At 31.7% G+C, this 23,899-nt stretch overlaps 1 protein-coding gene across 2 annotated transcripts; it reads right to left on the reverse strand.

Moving 5' to 3' along the window:
- Nucleotides 1–5,779: 5,779 nt before the first annotated feature.
- LOC134705166 (uncharacterized) lies at nt 5,780–23,299 on the reverse strand. Of its 2 annotated transcripts, none has more exons than XM_063563919.1 (6): nt 15,875–15,917; nt 14,266–14,539; nt 12,882–12,947; nt 9,653–9,739; nt 8,734–8,868; nt 5,780–7,581 (listed from the first exon to the last, which is right to left on the reverse strand). In XM_063563919.1, the coding sequence occupies exons 2-6, from the start codon at nt 14,521–14,523 to the stop codon at nt 7,327–7,329; spliced, it is 801 nt and encodes a 266-aa protein (XP_063419989.1). In that variant the 5' UTR covers nt 14,524–14,539; nt 15,875–15,917; the 3' UTR covers nt 5,780–7,326. The 2 variants fall into 2 exon arrangements, with proteins under 2 accessions (XP_063419989.1, XP_063419988.1); XM_063563918.1 differs by lacking the exon at nt 15,875–15,917 and adding an exon at nt 23,200–23,299 and having other exon boundaries at nt 5,781–7,581.
- Between the last annotated feature and the right edge of the window lie 600 nt (nt 23,300–23,899).

Consider the following 23,899-nt stretch of genomic DNA (forward strand, 5'->3'; position numbering starts at 1 on the left):
ACAACACCAATTATCCCAGAGGTTGCGTATTTATCAAACACGAAGTTTACTCACGTGAAAAAATAATCCGTCATCGGTTTGGTAGATGCTGATGTGTTTTGTATGTATGTATGTACGATATGAACTAAAATTTCAAAAAACTAACTAACACATAAGTACTATTCTTGTAAACTACCAACAAGTACACTTTTCTTAAAATTTATGTTAGTTGATCGTATTTAAAGCCTTACAGTTTATATTGCATTTAATTTTTTTCATAAAGGAGACATGCTATTGCCAGTTAAATGTTTCTCTAAAATTGTAACGGTTATCGCTCAATATAATGGCGAAATTACTCCAAAAAGTTATTCTGTATTGAAAATGGCATCAAATATTTTTCTGTAACATGAAATAACTATATACACACTAATTTCTTGTTAATTTAACGGAAATTGGCAGCATGCATTACTCGTTATATATATAAAAAAAAATGCCTCATAAGCAGTATACATCTGAGAACAAGTTACATATTTCACTTGAATAATGCTCTTATGAGTTACATTCATAATACATTACAGGTTACAGTTTTGTCTGGCTCCAATATAACAGTAAATCTGACCGGGTCAGATCCAGACATGCATGTGGTGTTGTCGATCTGAGATCAAGACAAGAATCCTCCTGGTGGGAAATGTGGGAATGAAACATGGTTTAATATACCTGGTATTGGAAATGTAGCAGATAATGGTCAGAAGGAGTCAGAATTTCTTTAAGCATGGGCGTAAGTATCTCATCATTAAGCCTTTCATTTATTATGTTTATTATGACATTGTTATGGCCCCTCAACGAAATAATATAGCATCAAATGGTCAAAAGGAGCCAGAGTTCTTTAAAACATGGACATAAGAATAAATCATTACATCTTGCATTTGTACCATTAAGTTTATTATGCCACTTTTTTTTTGTATCTCTACATTTTTTATACATTTACCGTGTATCTCATACAAAAATATTTAAATTTTTTGCTGGATATTAAAAAGCAAATAATGATGGACCTAAAATTTCTGTTTTTTTTTTTTATTATTTCCACATGGTTTTATACCAACCGAGCAAGACCTTCGTGTGTAGTCAATGGTCGTTAAAAAACACATTGATTTTTTGGTTTTTTTTTGTTAGATGATAGTACACATGATATTTTTTATATTATTGTATTTTAGCTGTTAATGCCATCTGGTTCACTTTTCACATGAAAATAATGAAAAAAAAATAACCAAAAAAAACCGGTTTAAAAGCTCTATCAAACTCCAGCTTAATGTAAGTCAACAACGTGCGTCAAAATAGCCCTTTATTATTGAAAACTAGAAACATGTTTATATTTCTGGAAATCCTTTAACAAACTAAAACGTTAACTTTCAAATTCGTTTCACATACATTTTTCCTTAAAAATGCAAAAAGAACAAATTTACACATTATTAAAAGTACGTTTAATATTTTCTTGTTTTAATGGTTATTTGTATTCCCTGCCTCAGAAATACACGTATCGTTTGTTTGTCCAGTGTTATCCGTATATTACCTACTCCCAATGATGGTGCTTGTCCTTCATAATAATTAAAAGAAAATTCCTTAATTTCTATTTTTCAGTATATCAACAAAATTCACATCATTCGTTATTTTTTTCTATTAATGAAGGAGCTACATTGTATTCGTAATAAGTCTGTTTGAGATAACAAACACTGCAGAATTACGACAGTAATTAATGTTTGAAATAAAACAGCAAACCAAATACTAGCCAAACAAAGCCAAACAAATCTACAAAACACAAAACATCTTAAGCTATAATTTGAGCAAACACAAACCCCATTTGGTTTAATTTAATGCACACTAGTTTCACATTAAATTTGTTCACATCTAAGCACCTTGTTTAGCTACCTGTACATAAGTTTTGTTCACACTTGTAAACTATATGTCATTTAATTGTTCATTACGTAGAACAGAATTCAAATTTTCGAACAACTTTTTTAGCAGTTAGGGAACTACCTTTAGACTTTAAAAAAAGGGGGGGTGTGATTTTATCACAATTTGATTTAAAACGAATCGGGTCATACAGATGATTAGAATGAACAAATATTCTGAATCCAAAGTTTGCCCATACATTATAGTGTCAAAGATTGAATTGGTACCATAGAAAAAATAAATAAATATAGAAAAAAACACTAGCTCAGATGTCTCGATTACGCATTAAAAACGTAGGCTGCATCAGCTTGCTTACAGACCAGACGGAGAAATAGAATTGCGATGTTAAGGATCACTACATTTCTATCTTTTCTGTTTGTTTCAAATGGTATTTTTTCTCCAAGAGAAATTTAGCAAAAGGAGGGAGTTATGTTTTTTTTCTAACTGTATTTTAACGGACTTGAGATACTGCACAAACAAACAATTAGCCTCACCGTTTTTCAGTAATGCATTTATGAGTGAATCGTTGTTTGAGTAAAGACCAGTGGCAAATATTTCTGTCAGTGTGTACGTCCAGTCGATTCGGGAAGACCTTTTCAAATGAAGTATGTGTTCGGCAATGATGATGGATGAGTCCTGTTTGTCTTGATAAGGGGTAAATAAGGCTACGCAGTTTTTTTTATAACAAATAAATATATCAAGTTTAGACAAATATTTCTGCAAAGAACTTTATTAATAAGTGTTATAAGTATCCATTTTATATAAAAATCGCTTCTTTTTTAAATAAACATTGGAAAATTAAGTTCTGAATGCCTAGTTTTGTGTACACTTAACCTACACAAGGCCTACATCGACTATCGACTGCATGTAGACAAAACATGATTTACACTACATGTAAACATTAAGTTGTATCAATCAGAACGTAATGATGTTTAGTTTATGTGTGAGTTACACTAACACAACACCGAGTTTAGGTCAATGTGAACACGGCCTAAGAAGAATAAGTGGCCCCCGTCGTAATGCTCATGTAAGCAAAAACAATAAAAAAATCCCTGGAAATTTAAAAACCAAAAGTCCCTTTTCAAATGGCAAAAGCAAAATATCAAACACATAACACGAATGGATAACAACGGTCATATTCTGACCTGGTATTTCTTCATTTAGAACATGGTGAAATAATTTAATTTTGGATGTAACGCGTCTTCTGATTTTTTTTTAATGGTTGTAAGCCGCCATAGAATATCAAACATCATGATAGAAAAAGAAGGCTCTGGAAAATTGTATTATCTTCAAGTTATGGGATCTCAAATCGAAAAGTCCCTTTTTAATTGAAAAATGAAATGCTTAACCACATCAAACAAATGGTGACAACTGTCATATTCTTAACTTAGTACAAGCCTTTCCTTATGTCAAAAAATAGTGTTTTAAAACATTACTTTTATCTAGCTGTACCTCTCACTGTGTGACAATCGCATACAATACCATTTTATTGTTAACAAATTGTGAACAAAACAAACAGAAATAATAGGTAAAATTGTCAAAAATAGTGGTACAGTAGTCAACGTTGTTTAACTTAATCACAATAAAACAAACAAATATGTCAACAAAGAAAAACAAAATGACATATAGGCAAAGCATTTAAGCAACAAAAAAATTAAAACAAAAACACAACATAACAGTTGATGTTGCAAATGTTATTTAGATTAACACGGTATGACCAGTCTGGCAATATTTTATGTTCATAAACGTATTTGTAGTGATTGTGAAATGACAACAGCAACCCAAAATTTATGAAATTATTTAACGAATGCAGTTGGGTATATATTCTATGAATGTCGTTGGGTGAATAAAAATATCTTTTTTTAGGATAGTTTTGTATCAAAATTTCTAATTTCAGTCTACCACAGAAATTCAAGCATGTTCAAAACTGGTATTTCTTTTGATCAAAATAACAGCATAACAGATATTGGGTATTGTAAATGTGAAAGATCGAGAATATCTTGTGGAACTATCATATAGCAAATAAAACTAAATGAACAAAATAAAGCTACACTTAGTATGGTCAAGTTACCGAAAAATGGGTCACATATTTTGTTTTTGCATTATGTTAATTTTCAACAAAGAAATTTTAAAAAAGTGTATTTGTCCTCTATTTTTTTTAATGTATCGTACAAATTCTCTTAAAAATGAACCTTTGTATGTAAATGGGTGAAAGAGTTTATCAAAATTCATTGATTATGTATATCTGAATGTCTGCATGTCTGCATGTCCATTTTCTTTACTTCTACGACATAAAACAAAACATGAAGTGTTTATATTTTATGCAGATAAAATAACCTGATAACCAAAATTATTTGCTGCTCAACAATCATACCAACACTGAAAGTAACGAGCTCATTCTATGATGTACCCGCATGATTATTTTTGATATACTTGCATTCAAAACAGATATAAAAAAAAAGGAGGGGAGAAAGATAACAGAAGAACAGTCAAACTCATAAATCGAATATAAACTCACAACGCCATAGCTAAAAAAAGATAAGACAAACAGACAAACAATAGAACACAATACACAGCATAAAAAACTAAAGACTTAGCGAAACAAACTAGATCCTGCTCCACATGTGGCACCCGTCGTGAATTGTTAGCGCGTAAAGATGTGTCTGTCTGTTCATATTTGAAAAAAATGTTAAGAAATGAATTTGTAACTGCATTAAAGTTAAAATACAAAGGACAATAATATACAATCAAGTATTAGAGAAGATAGTCGAGCAGACTATTAACAAGGCTAGTAGTGATATTTGTCAAGGTTATCCTTTGTTTGACTGTTCGTTTTTTCTGCTGTCCGTCCATATTTCTGTCACTCTGTCTGTCCATCGATCCGTCATTCCGTACTTTTTATCGACCAATTTTCGTTTCCGCACTCTTACTTAAGTTTTTCTCATCTAAATTTCATGACACTGATACACAATGCTAGGAACCAAAAGTCGATACACAGAGTCCGAATTTGGTTAGTGAGCTATATACCGGTTTGTTAGTTTACCCTTTTTAACTTAGAAAATTGCATTTTTTTTCTTTTTGGCACTCTATATTATAATAAGTGTGTCTCATCCATATGTTATGAAGCTCATACACTATAATAGAAACCACAACAAGCTGGCAGAGTTCGAATATGGGCAGTGAGTCTTTTTCTCAATTTTCTTTTTCTATATGCACGTCTAGACATGTTTGAATGGAACTGCATGCATGCATGGCTGCACTTATGTAGTCAAAAGGTAAAAATTTATTGAAAGCTTCACGAACATGTATATACACAAGACAAAAACAGGCTACAAAGAAATATACCAGAACCTTGTAGATACCCTTTAGCATAGCTCGTCTAAGTCAGTGCCTTTTTAAAATAGTAAATTAACAAAAAAACGAACTACGAGTAAAATTCTAAACGTAAAGTCCCTAGCAAATAGCAAAATCAAAAGCTCATACACACCAAACAAATGGATAACAACTGTCATATTCCTGACTTAGTACAGACACTTGCTTAATTAGAAAGTAGTGGATTAAACTAGGTTTATGGTGTAACACCACTAATTCGGGCCCGGCCAGAAAGCAAAAACCAGAAAGTAGTACATTTTCAACACAAAACAGGTCCTACGCATGAGTGTACTTTCAAAATATGTAGAATATTTAGGTATTTTTGGTACCAAATGAAAGCTGAAGGACTGGTGATCATTGTAGAACACTTTTTGACTTGTAATTTTGAATATTAAAATAACTGCAACAAAATTTGAAGTACCTATTTTGGTACATCCGAAGTTCCGGTGACCAGTTCTTTCTTGTATGCCATTTAAGGTATGCTGATATTTTCAGTACAAGACACCATAAAGTGTTGCTTTGACATGCAATGATCGCCACTTTATTTAAACTTAAAACAAAAGAGGTGTGCCTGTTTGAAATGGAGGAATTTAACATGGAAACCAATGGGGTCATGAATTAGTGGTGTACTTCCTTATAACTTGTTAAAAATTCTCACTGGTATGAAAACATAGTTGGAGTGACTGTAATTGTAATCGTGAATCAGCTGTAATTGATTACAATTTTTCAAGTAATCTTTGTAATCATTTATCAGCCAAAAATCTGATTACATGTAATTTAATCTAATCAATTACTTTTCAAAATATAATCTTGATTACATTCTGATTACAATGAAAAAAAATTAAACTGTGTTTATGGTCAATAAAGGAAACTTTTTGTTAAATTCTTATTCAATTTATATTGAACATGTTAAGATAGTTTGGTTTAACTATTTTTTTATAAAGCGTGACAATAATGAGTGAACTAGTTTGTATACTTCAGTAAAAAATAAACTGTTACAGTATTGAAAAGTCGCCAATAGCCTAAGAAGAGACATATATTACATTTATATGTATGTGGCCTTAGTAAAAGATATTGTACATATATTCACAATTCAAAGATGTACATATATATATTTGATAATAACTGTTATATTCAAGTAATACTTTTCTTTAACCCTTAATTATAATCTTTTGTTAATTTTCTGATTTTTTTCAACTTTGAATTGACAGGTAGGAAACAAATTAAGGTTTGTTTTTATTGCAATTACCAACTGAGTATAGCTGTAGGACAATATATATGGTAAAAGATAAATCAGACATGTGATAATTTGTTCAATTAGCACAAAATTAAATAAAAGTTGGACAAATATCTTGTTTAAAATAAGCATATGTTTGTATGTATTTGGACTGGACATGTAAAATGCAATGATTTTAGCACTTGTATTTTGTTTACAATTTGATTAAACTGGTAACTATATTTCGTCCATATTTAAACTCACATAAACTGCACCTTGAAACAAATATAAATTAAAGTCTAGAATAAGTCAGAAGACAAACAGCAAACGCTTTTTATAAAGCTATATTCAATTGAAGTCAAAATAATTCAGAGATTAATGATGATAAAGTGCAATGGGTCGTAACCAATGACACAATGTTCATGTATGTATGAAGTTAACTTTTGAGGTTTATTAAATAGATGAAGTTTGAAGTTATCATTAAAATTTAAAAATTAAAATTCCATTGTATTAACAATGATGAGTGAACAAAATAAACACGACAGACATGAATTGGGAAACATGTCTAAAATAGGGGTAAAGGAGTCTAACATTGTTTTAAAATCTTAATCCCTTTAAAACGGTGTTCAATCAAAATGGATGACGATTCTTCTTGGGTGCTTGTTGTTATTGGTTGTGGGTGAACCGAAATGTATTCGACGGGAAAGGAATCAATATTTACTATTAATGAATAAAAAAAATATCATAGGACGGTTTCCAAATATTATTTCGATATAATCTGATGGTAAAATTAGATTTGCCAACCAGCTCTAGTCAGGAGTGTTATTATATCTGATATGATCTGCTGTAAAATTTGATGTTTGTGTTGTTATATTCTTCGAATGTGTTTTAAACATTGGTTGATCACTAATGTTCATCTGTTGATTTCTGTTGATGATTCTAAATATATCTCTATTGTCTTGTAAGTAATCTCGCTGTAAATGTGGATTCTCAGGCCGTGTCTGGAATTCTTTATTAATCAGCTTATGCTGTGTTTGATTATTTGGCGTCAACAGCACTCTTACCTATACAAAAGTATTCAAACGAAAACTTAATACTAGGTAAATAAATTCACTGTTATAATTATATGAAAAGAGTAATACCATTCAACGCTACATCTGATGATCATATTGTATATATACAAATTAATTATATGATATATCGTATGATTGCCAATGAGACAACTCTTTAACAGAACCAAATGATATAGAAGTTTACAAATATATGTCGTCGTAAAGCCTATTATACAGAAAAAAGATGTTATGAGAATCTGAAAGTAACACAAAGATATAAAAAAAACCAATAACGAAACGAAAAAAAGACGCTTATTTCATAACACAAATGACACAAATATAATATATAATTTTAAAAGATATTTCAGCTAGTTATATCATTGAAACACAAACTGAATGAGTAAAAAGTAAGATAAAAAATACTGAACTCCGAGGAAAATTCAAAACGGAAAGTCCCCAATCAAATGGCAAACTCAAAATGATAAAAACACATTAATCAAATGGACAGCAACTGTCATATTTCTGACTTGATACAGGCATTTTCAAATGTAGAAAATGGTGGATTGCACCTGGTTTTATAGCGCTAAACCTCTTACTTATATGACAGCCGAATAAAATTCCGTTATTTTTACAACGATGCGTGAACAAACATAATTGGTAAAAGAGTGAAAATATGATTACAGCAGTCACCACTCTGTTACAATCTCAAAACAAACAAACATTTACAAAACAACCCAAAAACTTTAACTTCCAAATTATCTTAGTTACTAATTTTTAAATTATGATACAACAGACCCAGACACATTTTTATACACTTCTACATAAACAGCGATACTATATATTATTACATTGCAAATGTACATATAAAAACTTATTTGCTGATCTTTATTAGAAAAGATCATAATGTGTAGACAGATACAGTCATGTCTGTTGTTAAAGCCTCAATGTTGACGCCATTGATAAGACGCAATATTTTCTGTATTTAATATGATGATAGATGTAATCGACTAATGGTTTAACATTAGTTCTTTTGGTGCTCTCTCGTGAGACCTGAATTGTACCTTCACTTTTATATTGAGAATGTATGTTTATAGTGTACTCTACAGTGACAACTCACGTTCAACTTACACACATTTAAAGCCTGTAGTCTTTAAGTTAACTTACTTTTGTTTCTTTTAATGTTGCACAACAGCAACATGCTATCGCTGATATGATACTAACAATAATTTCATTAAATGCAAAGAACGCTATTAGTATGGGAACCAGCCATTTGTAATCGGAACTGTACAGACCATGGCGCTACAAATTAAAATGAGGTATGATGTAATTGTGAAATGGTTAATTATATAATTATAACATAAAAAGATTAAATGAATATATAACCGCTTTTTTATTTACATATTAACTTTAGAGAAAGAAACATATTGATAACAAATAAAATTATAACGTCAGGGTACCCAAAATTCACCTATGTTTGACAATTTTCTCATCTACTTTTATTTATGATGCAGACAAAATTTTCCATTTTGTGTTTATTTTGTAGATGAATACTTATACCGGCGTCCATTATCACTGAATTAGTACACATTGTTGTTAAAGGGCCAGCTTAAGTAAGCCTTCGGGTGCGGGATTTTATCACTGTGTTGAAAACTCCATTGGCAGCCTTTTGATTGTTTTTCGCTCTTTGCTCCGCTTGTTGCCTCTGTGACACATTCCCCGTTTCCATTCTCAATTTTATCATTTTTATAAGTTAATTTTTTGTGGACGTCGCATAGTCGACGATTCAGTGGATTTGACTTTCCTCAGTGAACACTTCATCTGATGATATATTCTGTGAACGTTTTGTTTATATTTATATATATTCAGCTATGTTGAAAAACGCGCATAATAAAAATCATTTTTAAAACATACATTTTGTTAAGTCCATAAGGATTTCTTCTTCTATTGTTATTGATGCAATTTGGGTACCGTGGGGTTATAGTATGATGATTTGTATTTGAAAATAGAATTAAATAGCAATAACAGTACAAGTGGGTAGTTTTTTTAAAACTATCAGATAAAATTATGTGTAGTCTGAACTTACCAATAAAGCTTCATATGCATTTACACATGCGCAAGCAGGACCAAACAATGTAGAACATAAAATACTCAATATCAGGAAAGACATTTTCTGTAAAAATATTTAAAAAAAAATATATCCATTAACATTTATTAAATTACATTAATCTGTGGCAGCAAACTATGTAGACATCATGTCGTATCGAAAAACCTGTTTATGTGCTTATTTTATATATACTATAAAAGATAGTCGAAATATACCAATGGGACATTAAAACTCATAAGTCAAAAATAAACCTGATTCTCAGGTGTTGTCGTTTGTTGATGTGGTTCATAAATGTTTCTCGATTCTCGTTTTTTATATAGATACAATGTAAGACCGTTGGTTTTCCCGTTTGAAGGGTTTAACATTAGTAATTTTTCGGGGCTGCTCGGCGTGAGACAAGGCTTCGTGTTGAAGACTTAACTTTGGCCTATAATGGTTTACTTTTATAAATTATGACTTGGATGGAGATTTGTCTCATTGACACTCATAACACATCTTCTTATATCTATTGGCAACGCCACGGCAAATAAAAAAAGACCAAAAGACAAACACCAGTACACTAAACACAACTAAGAAAACTAAACCAGAGATACACGAACCCCACTAAAAGCCGGTGCGATCTCGGGTACTCCGGTAAGGTATGTTCATTCTGCTTCACAAGTGGCACCCGTCGTGTTGCTCGTGTTAGTGCGAATCTAATGATATGTCAAATTCAGTAGGTCACTTCCGTGCAAAGAAGGACAAGATTGTGGTTACGACGATTGAAGCATATCATCATCGATTTCATGAGTATGGTTTACTTGTGGCCAATCCATTTTCTTTTGGCTTCATAATGTTTATTTAAACTAAAGCACCATTAATTAGACTTATTGAAGTTTATTAACTCATTAAGGTATAGAAACACTAAGTTAGGCCAGTCAGAAAGACCATACATCTGTTACTCAGAACAGACCTAACGGTTTTTGCAAATTGCAAATCTTCCGAGAACCATTGCGTTCTAATATATTATGAATTGTGTTCACTAAATTTTCCAGAAAAGCTTGAATAAATTATAATATTGACGTCAATGACTATCACTCAATTTAGCTTATTTACAAGAAAAAATAGCAATGAATAAAATTGAGAATGGAAATGGGGAATGTGTCAAAGAGACAACAACCCGACCATACAGCAGACAACAGCAGAAGGTCACCAACAGGTCTTCAATGCAGCGAGAAATTCTCGCACCCGGAGTCGTCCTTCAGCTGGCCCCTAAACAAATATACATACTAGTTCAGTGGTAATGAACGTCATACTAAACTCCAAATTGTACACAAGAAACTAAAATCAAAAATAATACAAGACTAATAAAGGCCAGAGGCTCCTGACTTGGAACAGGCGCAAAATTGCGGCGGGGTTAAACATGTTTATGAGATCTCAACCCTCCCCTATATTTCTAGCCAATGCAGAAAAGTAAACTCATAACACTACACATATTAAAATTCAGTTCAAGAGAAGTCCGAGTCTGATGTCAGACGATGCAACCAAAGAAAATAAACAAAATGACAATAATACATAAATAACATCAGACTACTAGGAGTTAACTGACATGCCAGGTCTAGACTTCAATTAAACTGATTGAAAGATTATGTTTTCATCATATGAATATCAGGCACAATCCTTCTCTTGACGAGTCTAGTTTCCTACCATTATAACATATACGAAAAGAACATAACCCGTGTCATGCCAACAACTATTTTTAAAATAAATGTGTTTAGTTCCGATGCAAAGACCCTATAAGTGAATCAATTTCAACGCCAAAATATGCAATCTTTAATGACCTGACAACAGTATCGTAACTATATCCTTTCTTAATAAGTCTATTTAAAGCTTTTGTTAGCTTCTGAGGTGAATACTGACATTTTTGTGCTTTATAAAGAATATATCCATAAAATATTGGATGTGAAATCCCTGAACGTTTAAGAAGTCTGCATGTTGAGCTATATTTACGAATTATGTCCTTATACCGATGATAAAAGATAGTAAATGTTTTGACTAGTTGGTGATATTGAAATCCCTTGTTTAATAATTTTTCAGTAATACATAAATTTCTCTAGTTAAAATCTAAAACATTAATACATACACGAGCGAACCGTGCAAGTTGAAATATATAAACACCGTAAGCTTTCCGTTAATGATATCAATATCAAGATCGAGGAAAGGGCAGTGGTCATTGTTAGTATTAGCTTTATTTAAAGTAAGTTCAACAGGATAAATTTCTTTAGTATACATACCGAAGTCGCCATTATTGAGAGCCAAAATATCATCCAAATATATAAAAGTATTATTAAATTTCTGTATCAGATTTTGTTTCGATGGTCTTTGCTGATTTTGTCATAAATTGTAACTCAAAGCAATACAAAAACCGGTCCGCAATGAGTGGTGCACAGTTAGTCCCCATTGGAATTCCGATAACCTGACGATATACGGAATCTCCAAGGCGAACAAAAATATTATCTAGTAAAAATTCAAGGGCAGATATAGTAGCATGTCCAATTGACATAGTTTTGTGTTTATTGCTACTAAAAATGACCTAAAAGAGTTTGAACATATTCACATTCTGCCTTTTCAAATGCCCATTTAATTAGGTGTGTGAACTTTTTTCTTAATGAGAATGTGCAGCAATGTGGTGTATAGGGTAGAAAAATCAAGACTTTGAACAGATTCAAAATCACAAATATAAGCATGCAATTTATCAAGTACTTCCAACGAGTTTTTGATACTCGAAAAGTAATTAATTCCACTATTTTCGAAGGCCTTATTTGAACAATTTATTATCAGGTTTTTGATTGTTCCAAGTGTACTGGTAAGAAGCATAGATAAATTAGTAGTGGAACAATGGCTTTAAAACGAAATAAATCTATGGCTGTAAGGTGTTTTGTGTAGATTCGGAAGCCAATACATAGTTCGGACTTTCATTGTTTTTGGTTCTGCTTGTAAAGCGGTAGCTAAAAGTTTATGTTTGTACAGATGTCATGTAATTGGATAATTTAACATAGAAAGCCAACTGAACTGTATTATGAATACATGTTTTAATTTCTTAAGCTTTCGAGAACATGTATATAAGTTCCACAATTTAGGGACTACGTTGGCATAGAGTGCTGCTAGTATATTGGTATTTGTAAAATATTGGAAATCAATTGTGTATACTAGATATATGTATACTCACAAAGCAGTAAATACTGGACTTCTTTTGTCTTGATATGTTTAGCGCCATAGTACCACACATACAGAACTGAAAGATATCTTTTCGTATTGAAAGACAAAATCATATGTTCCTAATTATTCAATGATATTGAACAAGAGGAAACGCAAATTAAATACATGTTTACTTAAAGCCAATGAGGTGGAAGTTTGGCAAATCAAAACATGATCATACCAAGATGATTTCGTTCATGTCTTAGCTTATTTTCTCGAAGCAAGCAAGACTGTTTAGTATGTTTTGATCATCAGTTCTGTCAAATCAAAGACTTTATAATTTGTGGTTATATTGATGTTAATCAACCGGCCACGCGACTTTTTAGAATAAAACCAAATGTTCGTACCTCATTGGAAATTTGGTGTAGTTTGCAAGATATAAGTCCCCAAAATATAATTTGTGATATCATATTCATTGCTATAATTGTTCGTATTTTAAAAAATAATGGTTTTAAATTTTTTTGAATAAAAACGAAAAAAAAGTTTTGTTGCATGCGGCAAGCTTCATTTAAAAAAAAAACGGCTATTTTTAGGATGTCCCGCAAAAGATATTTCATTTATTATAACCACTAAACTATGATTTTCGTCTAAATTATTTAATATTTTGAAAAACTGTTTTTTCCATTATTTAACAGAAAGGTTCCTTCAGTCTTTTATGCATTTTTTTTTATGATATTACAGTGACGTCATAGAAAAAAAGCGTTCCATACTACAACGGCAAATCTGTCCCACGGGAAAAAAATTTTGATTCCAGATTTGAGAATTAAAAAACATTTATCTAAAATGGAAAAATGATAGTATTTGTATTTACTACATCAATGAACATTTGCTTAATTTATGAACTTAAATACAAATATCCGAAAAAATGATATATGGTAATTGTTATCGATTTTTTTAAGGCTCACAAAGTTGTCGCACCGCCATTTTTTTACGTAAAAACGAACTCAAATCTTTACGTCAATTGTTTGCTTATCAGTGCTCTTATAATGGTAGAATTTCACGATTTTTTAAATGTTATTTTTCTTAATTTTTCAAAAATATAAATAAGTCATGGAAAAAGTTTTAAAAAAAAGTCATATTGTAGGCCGTTAGTTTTATCGTTTGAATTGTTTTACATTGTCATTTCGGGGCCTTTTATATCTGACAATGCGGTATGGGCTTTGCCCATTGTTGAAGGCCTTACGATGAACTGCAGTTGTCATTTTCTGTTTCATTTGGTCTCTTGTGCATGGACAGTTGGCTCATGGGCAATCAAACAACATCTCCTTTTTCGTATATACAATATTTAGAGTTTTCCTTTTGCGTGTTCCTGTAGAGTAAATAATTTTTATTTATATACGTTAGTTTTTTCTTACCCATATACCACACCACATTGGCGTAGACGATACGGTGATCTGCATTGCTAGGTCTTGCTTTTCCTTTAAGTCTTTGTCAGTATATGTTGGAGATTCATCCATCACTACATAGGTAACAATATTAACTACTCCTAGAATCATGCACGTGACACCTAGTCCAACATGTATTGCTCCAATGACCTTGATACCAGAAAAAGGGAACTTCTCAAGACTGTCAAGGTCAAATCCTTCAAATTGAGTAAATTCTTTCTTTTCCATTTTGTGGCTTACTTGGCTACAAATTTTATGACATTATGACATTATATAAAATAGGGACAATCGCTATAGAGATAATGAAGGAAAAATTCACGAAGGCAGTTGGCCAAAAGTGCCAATGAAGTTTGACAATACATATACATGTAACTATGACGATTTTTTTATAAAAAACGATGAATTGCAATGTAACATAAAAATAACATTGTGATGTAAAAAAAAAAAAAAAAAAAAAAAAAAAAAAATTGGCTAGCCGGAGCAAAAACGACAATCCATTTTATAACAAATTAAAGACGAACAGATATTGCCAAGTTACTTGTCATTTTATAAAAAGTCACTATTCTAGAAAAAGTATGGCCATTGCTGTAAGTCCATTTGTACGCAAATATATTTAATGATTGCAGATGTTCTGTACAAATGAGTCAATACGTTAAACAGTAAACATCCAAATATTTGCTAAAAGATTTGAAAATAGATAAAGATACTTTTAAACTCAAATAAATAGGAAAAAGTAGACCACGTTTTCAATCTACATCGAAAAGACACGTTTGTAAAAAACATGAACTTTTTATAACTTATAAATTCAAAATAATACTAAAATGGAAATTAAGTTGTTACACGCCTTGATTTGAGAGGCAAAAATTTTTAAGATTATCAAGCAAATAAATGATAGATGAAAGATGCATGTTTATCTGCAGTGGATTCAGGTGGGACGTAAATTACGCATGCCCTCCACCCCACCTTAATTATTGTTAGAAAAATATATATTATTTTCAGCGTACAATCGTCCGAGAAGTTTTTATATTGCTACGAATGTACGGTATATGTCAAGTTTTATGGAATAATGTCCCCCAAAAAATGAATCCACCCCGCATACCAATGGGAATAAGAAGTTAGAACCTTTCACTGTCTACGTATCTTTAATTTACACGTCATTTATAGTTCGTAAATTATTTTTTAATCATACGATTTTTCCCAGGGTTAGATGATCATGTTATGACAGCAATCAAAATAAATATTTCTACACACTTACATCAATAAAAGAGAATGTCGATTTACGAGATAGAAACCCAACAATTCACGAGTACAGCATAAAAAAGACAAGGTTTTGGGGGAATTAGTTTTTATTTTGATGTTTTTTATTTTGCATATAATACTTGTCAATGAACGTTACATTTTTATTCGCATTCCTTTTTTAAATTAAAAAATATCCATATATTGTTATAAATTAGCATATCTCAGTGCTTTATCTTTCGAAGAGAAGTGAAAAAAGTAATGATAATGTAAAATTTTATATATTTTAAAAGTAAATGGATATTTTTATCTAAAAAAAATCAGATAATTATAAATCAATTACCTTATTTCTTGTTCATATTAGGAAACCTCTTCTATTTATCATGTTTAGGAATTTTATCATTCGAACTACTATCTTAAATAACCAAATTCTTGTATTTGTAAATGATTTACAGCATTTAATTTAATACTTTGACCGTAGTCAAGTATTGTTGTGACAGTGTGAGGATCTTATTATTACTTTAAAAGAAGGTATATTTCGTATCCTACGATGTCCATTTAGTGTAAAAGCACGCACACATATTTCATCTTTGGTACTAATATGTTCCGTAGTATCCTGTAAAGTTGTACATGTATTATATTTATATACCAAAGGTCACACCTTAAACTGAATATATTATTTTTAAATGTAAGATATATTAATATAGTTAATGTGTATTTTTTATATATGGGTCAAGTAAAAATTATATTTTTATCTTCGTAGTTGCATCTGTTCGAAAAACTTTATATAATTTTCTTGTAGTCGCTGAATTCATGTATGAAGCTATACTTCCATACATACATGTAGCTGTACCAACTTAGTAGACGTGAAGGACTTCCAACGGATTTGATATTTCACATGGTGAATATATAAAAAAGAAGAATTGATATGATTGCCAATGAGACAACTATCCACAAAAGACCAAAATGACACAGACATTAACAAGTATAGGTCATCGTACGGCCTTCATCAATGAGAAAAACCCATACCGCATAGTCAGCTATAAAAGGCCCCGATAAGACAATGTAAAACAATTCAAACGAGAAAACTAACGGCCTAATTCATGTAAAAAAATTAAAGAAAACCAAATATGTAACACATAACCAACGACAACCACTGAATTACATTTGTACAGGCTCATGACTTGGGACAGGCACATACATAAATAATGTGGCGGGTTAAACATGTTAGCGGGATCCCAACCCTCCCCCTAACCTGGGACAGTGGTATAACAGTACAACATAAGAACGAACTAAAAAAATCAGTTGAAAAAGGCTTAACTCATCAGATGGACAACTAGAGGCTCCAAAGAGCCTGTGTCGCTCACCTTGGTCTATGTGAATATTAAACAAAGGAAGCAGATGGATTCATGACAAAATTGTGTTTTGGTGATGGTGATGTGTTTGTAAATCTTACTTTACTAGTCTTGCTGCTTACATTTATCTCTATCTATAATGAACTTGGCCCAGTAGTTTCAGTGGAAAATGTTAATAAAAATTTACAAATTTTATGAAAATTGTTAAAAATTGACTATAAAGGACAATAACTCCTTAGGGGGTCAATTGACAATTTCCGTCGTGTTGACTTATTTGTAAATCTTACTTTGCTGAACATAATTGCTGTTTACAGTTTATCTCTATCTATAATAAAATTTAAGATAATAACCAAAAACAGCAAAATTTCCTTAAAATTACCGATTCAGGGGCAGCAACCCAACAATGGGTTGACCGATTCATCTGAAAATTATAGGGCAGATAGATCTTGATCTGATTAATAATTTAACCCCGTGTTGGATTTGCTCTAAATGCTTTGGTTTTTGAGTTATAAGCCAAAAACTGCATTTTACCCCTATGTTCTATTTTTAGCTGTGGCGGCCATCTTGATTTGATAGTCAGGTCACCGGACACATTTTTAAAACAAGATACCCCAAAGATGATGATTGCCAAGTCTGGATTAATTTGGCCCAGTAGTTTCAGAGGAGAAGATTTTTGTAAAAGATAACTAAGATTTACGAAAAATGGTTAAAAATTGACTATAAAGGGCAATAACTCCTAAACAGGTCAACTGACCATTTCGGTCATGTTGACTTATTTGTAAATCCTACTTTACTAAACATTATTGCTGTTTACAGTTTATCTCTATCTATAATAATATTCAAGATAATAACCAAAAACTGCAAAATTTCCACAAAATTACCAATTCAGGGGCAGCAACCCAACAACGGGTTGACCGATTCATCTGAAAATTTCAGGGCAGATAGATCTTGACCTGATAAACATTTTTACCCCATGTCAGATTTCCTCTAAATGCTTTGGTTTTTGAGTTATAAGCCAAAAACTGCAGTTTACCCCTATGTTCTATTTTTTGCCGTGGCGGCCATCTTGGTTGGATGACTGGGTCACGCCACACATTTTTTAAACTATATACCCCAATGATGATTGTGGCCAAGTTTGGTTCAATTTGGCCCAGTAGTTTCAGAGGAGAAGATTTTTGTAAAAGATAACTAAGATTTACGAAAAATGGTTAAAAATTGACTATAAAGGGCAATAACTCCTAAACGGGTCAACTGACCATTTCGGTCATGTTGACTTATTTGTAAATCCTACTTTACTAAACATTATTGCTGTTTACAGTTTATCTCTATATATAATAATATTCAAGATAACAACCAAAAACTGCAAAATTTCCACAAAATTACCAATTCAGGGGCAGCAACCCAACAACGGGTTGACCGATTCATCTGAAAATTTCAGGGCAGATAGATCTTGACCTGATAAACATTTTTACCCCATGTCAGATTTCCTCTAAATGCTTTGGTTTTTGAGTTATAAGCCAAAAACTGCAGTTTACCCCTATGTTCTATTTTTAGCCGTGGCGGCCATCTTGGTTGGTTGACCGGGTCACGCCACACATTTTTTAAACTAGATACCCCAATGATGATTGTGGCCAAGTTTGGTTCAATTTGGCCCAGTAGTTTCAGAGGAGAAGATTTTTGTAAAAGATAACTAAGATTTACGAAAAATGGTTAAAAATTGACTATAAAGGGCAATAACTCCTAAACGGGTCAACTGACCATTTCGGTCATGTTGACTTATTTGTAAATCCTACTTTACTAAACATTATTGCTGTTTACAGTTTATCTCTATCTATAATAATATTCAAGATAACAACCAAAAACTGCATAATTTCCACAAAATTACCAATTCAGGGGCAGCAACCCAACAACGGGTTGACCGATTCATCTGAAAATTTCAGGGCAGATAGATCTTGACCTGATAAACATTTTTACCCCATGTCAGATTTCCTCTAAATGCTTTGGTTTTTGAGTTATTAGCCAAAAACTGCAGTTTACCCCTATGTTCTATTTTTAGCCGTGGCGGCCATCTTGGTTGGTTGACCGGGTCACGCCACACATTTTTTAAACTAGATACCCCAATGATGATTGTGGCCAAGTTTGGTTCAATTTGGCCCAGTAGTTTCAGAGGAGAAGATTTTTGTAAAAGTTAACGACGACGGACGACGACGGACGACGACGGACGACGGACGACGACGACGACGACGGACGCCGGACGCCAAGTGATGAGAAAAGCTCACTTGGCCCTTCGGGCCAGGTGAGCTAAAAAACAAGTTGACGTGGCCGGGTACTTATACATCCCGACACAAAAACACACAATGAACAATGAATCAGTTATTAATGAAGAAAACCCATCAAAGGCACTGTTTAATTTTATACTCATTCCTTTTACTACTTTTAGCTTAAAATCGCCATACTTCCGTTACTCAATTGACAGTTCTAGGGGTTATATATTTCTATCTAATCATTTAGGAATCGATAGAGTGATTGAATTTTGGTGATTGGTGCCATTTTTCAGCATCTGGTCTCATATGATTTATTCCAAAGCAGTTTTGACAAAAGTCAATTTCAGAAGTTCTGGTAAATATTTTAAGCTTTTATTTTATTGGAACTTTATTCTGAGATTTAAAAAAAAAAAGTTTCCTTACTAGTATTAATAATTCATTTTAAAGTAGAAAAACAATTTTGTTTAGTTTAGTTTAGTTTAAACATATTTTATTTGCTGAATTAAAGCAAAATGGATTAGACACAAGTAAATCATACATATGAAGTCTTCTCCATAATACAAAATAAAGTTACAATAATAGTATAATATAATGAACATGCATATAAAACAAACAGTTTATACAATATAATACTAGCTTTCATAGGTATACAAAGAGGAGACAAAGTAAAAAAGGAAAAGGAAAGTTTGAAAAATCGTATACTTCTGTGACGATGACTTGTGGATTGATGACAACGATGGCGTCCCGTGTCAGCAATAATAACGCTCTATCAAGGCATAAGAAATCTGTTTGACCTTTTTATGTAATTTTGAACATGTTTGAAAATTTGAATATTTTGTTCGTTCGAAAGTTCCAAGTGTCCGCAAATTAATAGTTTTGTATCTAAAACAAAGTTTTCAGATAGCCAGTTAAGGTTATGGAATAAGTTTTTCCTACAAAATGTGTATTTTGGGCAAACGAAGAAGTAATGGTAGACATCCTCAATATCGGACCCACAATGACAAGAAGGATCATTTATAATATTAGCTCTAAATAGGTCATTGTTTAAGAATGAAGCGGAACATCGCAATTGCGTTAAGATAATATTTAATTTCCTTGGGCCGTACAAATAAAACGTTTCAATTGTACATACTAGACTACATTTTGTAATTCTTTCTTAAATTTAGAAATAGAGTCGACACTGCGAATTTTTGGATCAAGTTTATTCCATTCACGTATAATAGTAGAAGGAGTAAACGATTCAGTAGTAAGGGAAAGTCTACAAAATGGAACAATTTTGTCTATTTGACTTGGAGGTTTCACAATTGTATGACATTATTTTTTATCTTTCAATTTAAATATGACTATATACTAAACTATATATTTTATTGTTGAATTATATACTTTTCTGATGCACAAATCAGTCTTAATTTATGTATAATTGCACTTCAAGTATTCCATTTTTCCTATGCATATTTATTATAATGATTTGGACTTGTTTGTATGTTTCTTCTTTTTTTATCCACTAGTAAATCACATCCGAAATGAATGACAGACGGACATACATGTATATACAAAACTTAATAAATAATTGAAATCAAGATATTTGCGTTATATCGCAAAGGTTTGCGTTATAACGCAAACATAGGAAGAATTATTTTTTTTAAAAATGTGTGGCGCTTATACGCTTCCGTATGGATCTGTCCTTAAAATATAGACAAGAACTGTTAAGTGTCTTTAGGTATCAGCTGTATTTGTACGAGGCTAGGAAACAATGTGTATGCGAGCTTTTAGCGAGCTACTACACCTGTTTCGAGCCGAGTACAAATACAGCTGATATTTAAAGACACTAAACAGTTATTGTCTTTATCCTGCAATTAATACTGTATATTGTTTGTGTTTTGAAAGACACAAAAACTAACATATTATGCATTTATTTTCGATTTGTAATCCCTTGAGGCCCGCGTAGTAATATCAAAATCACACATTACGCTGAAAACAGGTTCGCAAAAAAAGAATCTATAATGGTAAACAATAATTATACATCGCTCAAGTTGAATATTTATCTATTTTAACATAACAACTAATTTCAACAGTAAAATCAAATAACAAAACATTGTCAAATTTGAAACAGATGTTTACGAGTTGTCCTACGCTTCAGACTTTACATTCACTTAACATGCATGCTGAAATTGACATGGTTGATTTTGTAACACAATCATACACATTCAAGTTTTGAAATCGACAATTGTCATCGTCATTGGAATGCAACTGGAATACAAAATCTGTATCATATGTCGTATCATCCCGAGACATCAATATCAGCCCAAGGGCCTGTAGGCCCGAGGGATGATATTGGTCGAGGGTGATACGGCATGTGATACGGATTTTGCCATGTATTATACGCTTTACCATATATTTCAACAGAAGAGAATTATATAATATCAATTGTTTTCTGATCCATAGCACTGGGTTACCTTCAGTTCTACTTTTGTCTTGTTTCAAAGGCCTTAAAAGAACTGTCCAATTAACTATCCGAAGCACCTGGGTTACCAAACAATTTGCGTGCTGTTGTTTATTATTGTATTTATTTGTTGGTTTTATATTTTGTATAGTTGCATTTAGTGTGCCAAAAAATATGAAAACTTGACGTTTGAAGTAGGGGTGTGATAAAGGGTAGGGTGCGATTAAGGGTATGATGTGCATCAAATTGGCGCGATATGGATTAAACGGCAGGCTACAATTATTTATCAAATATGCAAAACTACTGTATTTACTACTAAACATAATATGATAAAAACTATTATCTGATTGAACATGTTAAACACGTGCTTAATATTCGGCTCAATATCCACGTTTAGTTTTTGATTGTTTACCAATAGGGGCCAATCGCTTAACTTCGGTTTCTAAACACGACATTTAGGTAGCTGCCATATTTTCACTTCATAACAGACAGAGAGAGAAAATAATTGACGATTATACGATATGGTTGCGTAAAAAATGATAAAATCGTGCACAGAAAACTACTGAAGTGTATGGTATACACATGCATTGATTCAAGAATTGGATAAACATAAGTTTTACCGCGGTCACTCGTTTCATATGACTTTAATATTATCAGGTTGGTGTTACTGAAGCGTTTACGCCAAAATAATGGTGATGTAGCAATCACCGGGATGTTAACGCATTATTATGCGAAAATACCATACTGTATTATATAAAAGCCCTGCAAAAATGATACAGTTTATAGTTACGGTAAAGTGTAATAGCAAATCCCAATGTGCACCGTTTGGTGTTGCGCCTGAGAGAGGCGGAACCTACAAATTATATAAAGATTATGTTGACTTATTTCTAGGTCCAGAACCAGGATTTTTTATGGATATGGCTCACTCCCCAAATTACGACATCTATCACCAGGACCCAAACATTAAGGACGTGAATGTAAGCAATCTGTTGTTTAGTTGCTGTCTCGTTGACCTATACAATGTACCCACATCTTTTTTTATTCATATTATAGTTAATAACGGCTAAACATAATATATATTGAGAAAACTTTGATATTACCTTGTATCTATATGATGTACTCATTAACTTTCATATTTGTAAAATGGGACATCAATGAAATACATCTTTCAATTTATCAACATATTTACTTGCATTTATTATCTATAACGAAAATTGTGTGTTACATAATAGTGTAATGTATGTTCAACGATGAATCAAAGTTACCCTAGTTTGTAAGTCATCGTGGTCAATATTTTATTTTCTTAAAAAGTTGTTAATATCGAAATAGATAGATAACATTATACTGCATAATGATATATTTTTACACAGTTCGTTCGTTTTCGTTTTTTTAAAGATAATAATTAAATGGTGACTTTCTCTTACCACGATGTTATAAAGTTTACTACATTAGTGCTGCGATTAAAGATAATGATTGCTGGTTGCGTAACGTCCAGTAGCAAATATTTCAAGCATCCTCAGGTCGAGCGAATGATGAAAAGAATGGTGAAAAACGATAACAGCTTTGTTATATAAAAATTAACAATATTTGAAATAAATTTACAAACCTTCTTAAACATGTATTACGACATTGTGTTGAATAAACTTGTTTTCAATCCATAAAATTTCCAAATAGTCTATTTATGGAAATATGTTTCTTTGTATATAATTATACTTAATGCATTTTAGTTGTGATTAAAACCAACGAAGTGAAATGAAATGTAACATGTCAATTTTATTATTCAAGAAGTTATGTATTTTTACGAGAAAATAATTATCATTACATTTTATCTGTACCATTTTGTGACGGTTTAAGTTGTCGTATCGTCTCGTACTTCCATATAGTGTAGCGGGGCTATAGTTCGGTTAATGCATTGGACCCAATATAAAAATTGGGGGGACATGTAAATTGTAAATGTCCCCTAGATGTATTTTGGTTTTATTTATATTTGGGTTGCTGTCTCAATGATTTGAAATTGTACACACTTTTATTTTGTTTATACAGATGTTGCAAATATTCTACAAAGAGTATTATTTATGTTTCAATATTACTTTTAATTATTTTAAGAGGGGATGTTATTTTATTGAAAGTCATCATTGAACATATTAGTTTTATTTTATGGTTAGTAAGGTGTGAAGTAATATTATGAGGTCTGGACCTACGTCACAATTTAAAGTTATAATTAAAAGGTTTTTGAATAAATAAGGAAGTAATTATTATAGATTACTATACCATTGACGAAATTAAGTGTAGTGGGGAAAACATTG

Source organism: Mytilus trossulus, chromosome 2, assembly GCF_036588685.1.
Source record: "Mytilus trossulus isolate FHL-02 chromosome 2, PNRI_Mtr1.1.1.hap1, whole genome shotgun sequence".
In the NCBI taxonomy this organism is placed as follows: domain Eukaryota; kingdom Metazoa; phylum Mollusca; class Bivalvia; order Mytilida; family Mytilidae; genus Mytilus; species Mytilus trossulus.

Bases quoted from the DNA above. Each gene is read 5' to 3' on its own strand.
- LOC134705166 (XM_063563919.1), bottom strand. From the start codon at position 14,523: ATGGAAAAGAAAGAATTTACTCAATTTGAAGGATTTGACCTTGACAGT. The intron at 8,869-9,652 runs GTAAGTTCAGAC...TTTAATTTGTAG, and splicing joins ATGCATATGAAGCTTTATTG to CGCCATGGTCTGTACAGTTC. The intron at 7,582-8,733 runs GTAAGTTAACTT...ACTTTTGTATAG, and splicing joins CAACATTAAAAGAAACAAAA to GTAAGAGTGCTGTTGACGCC.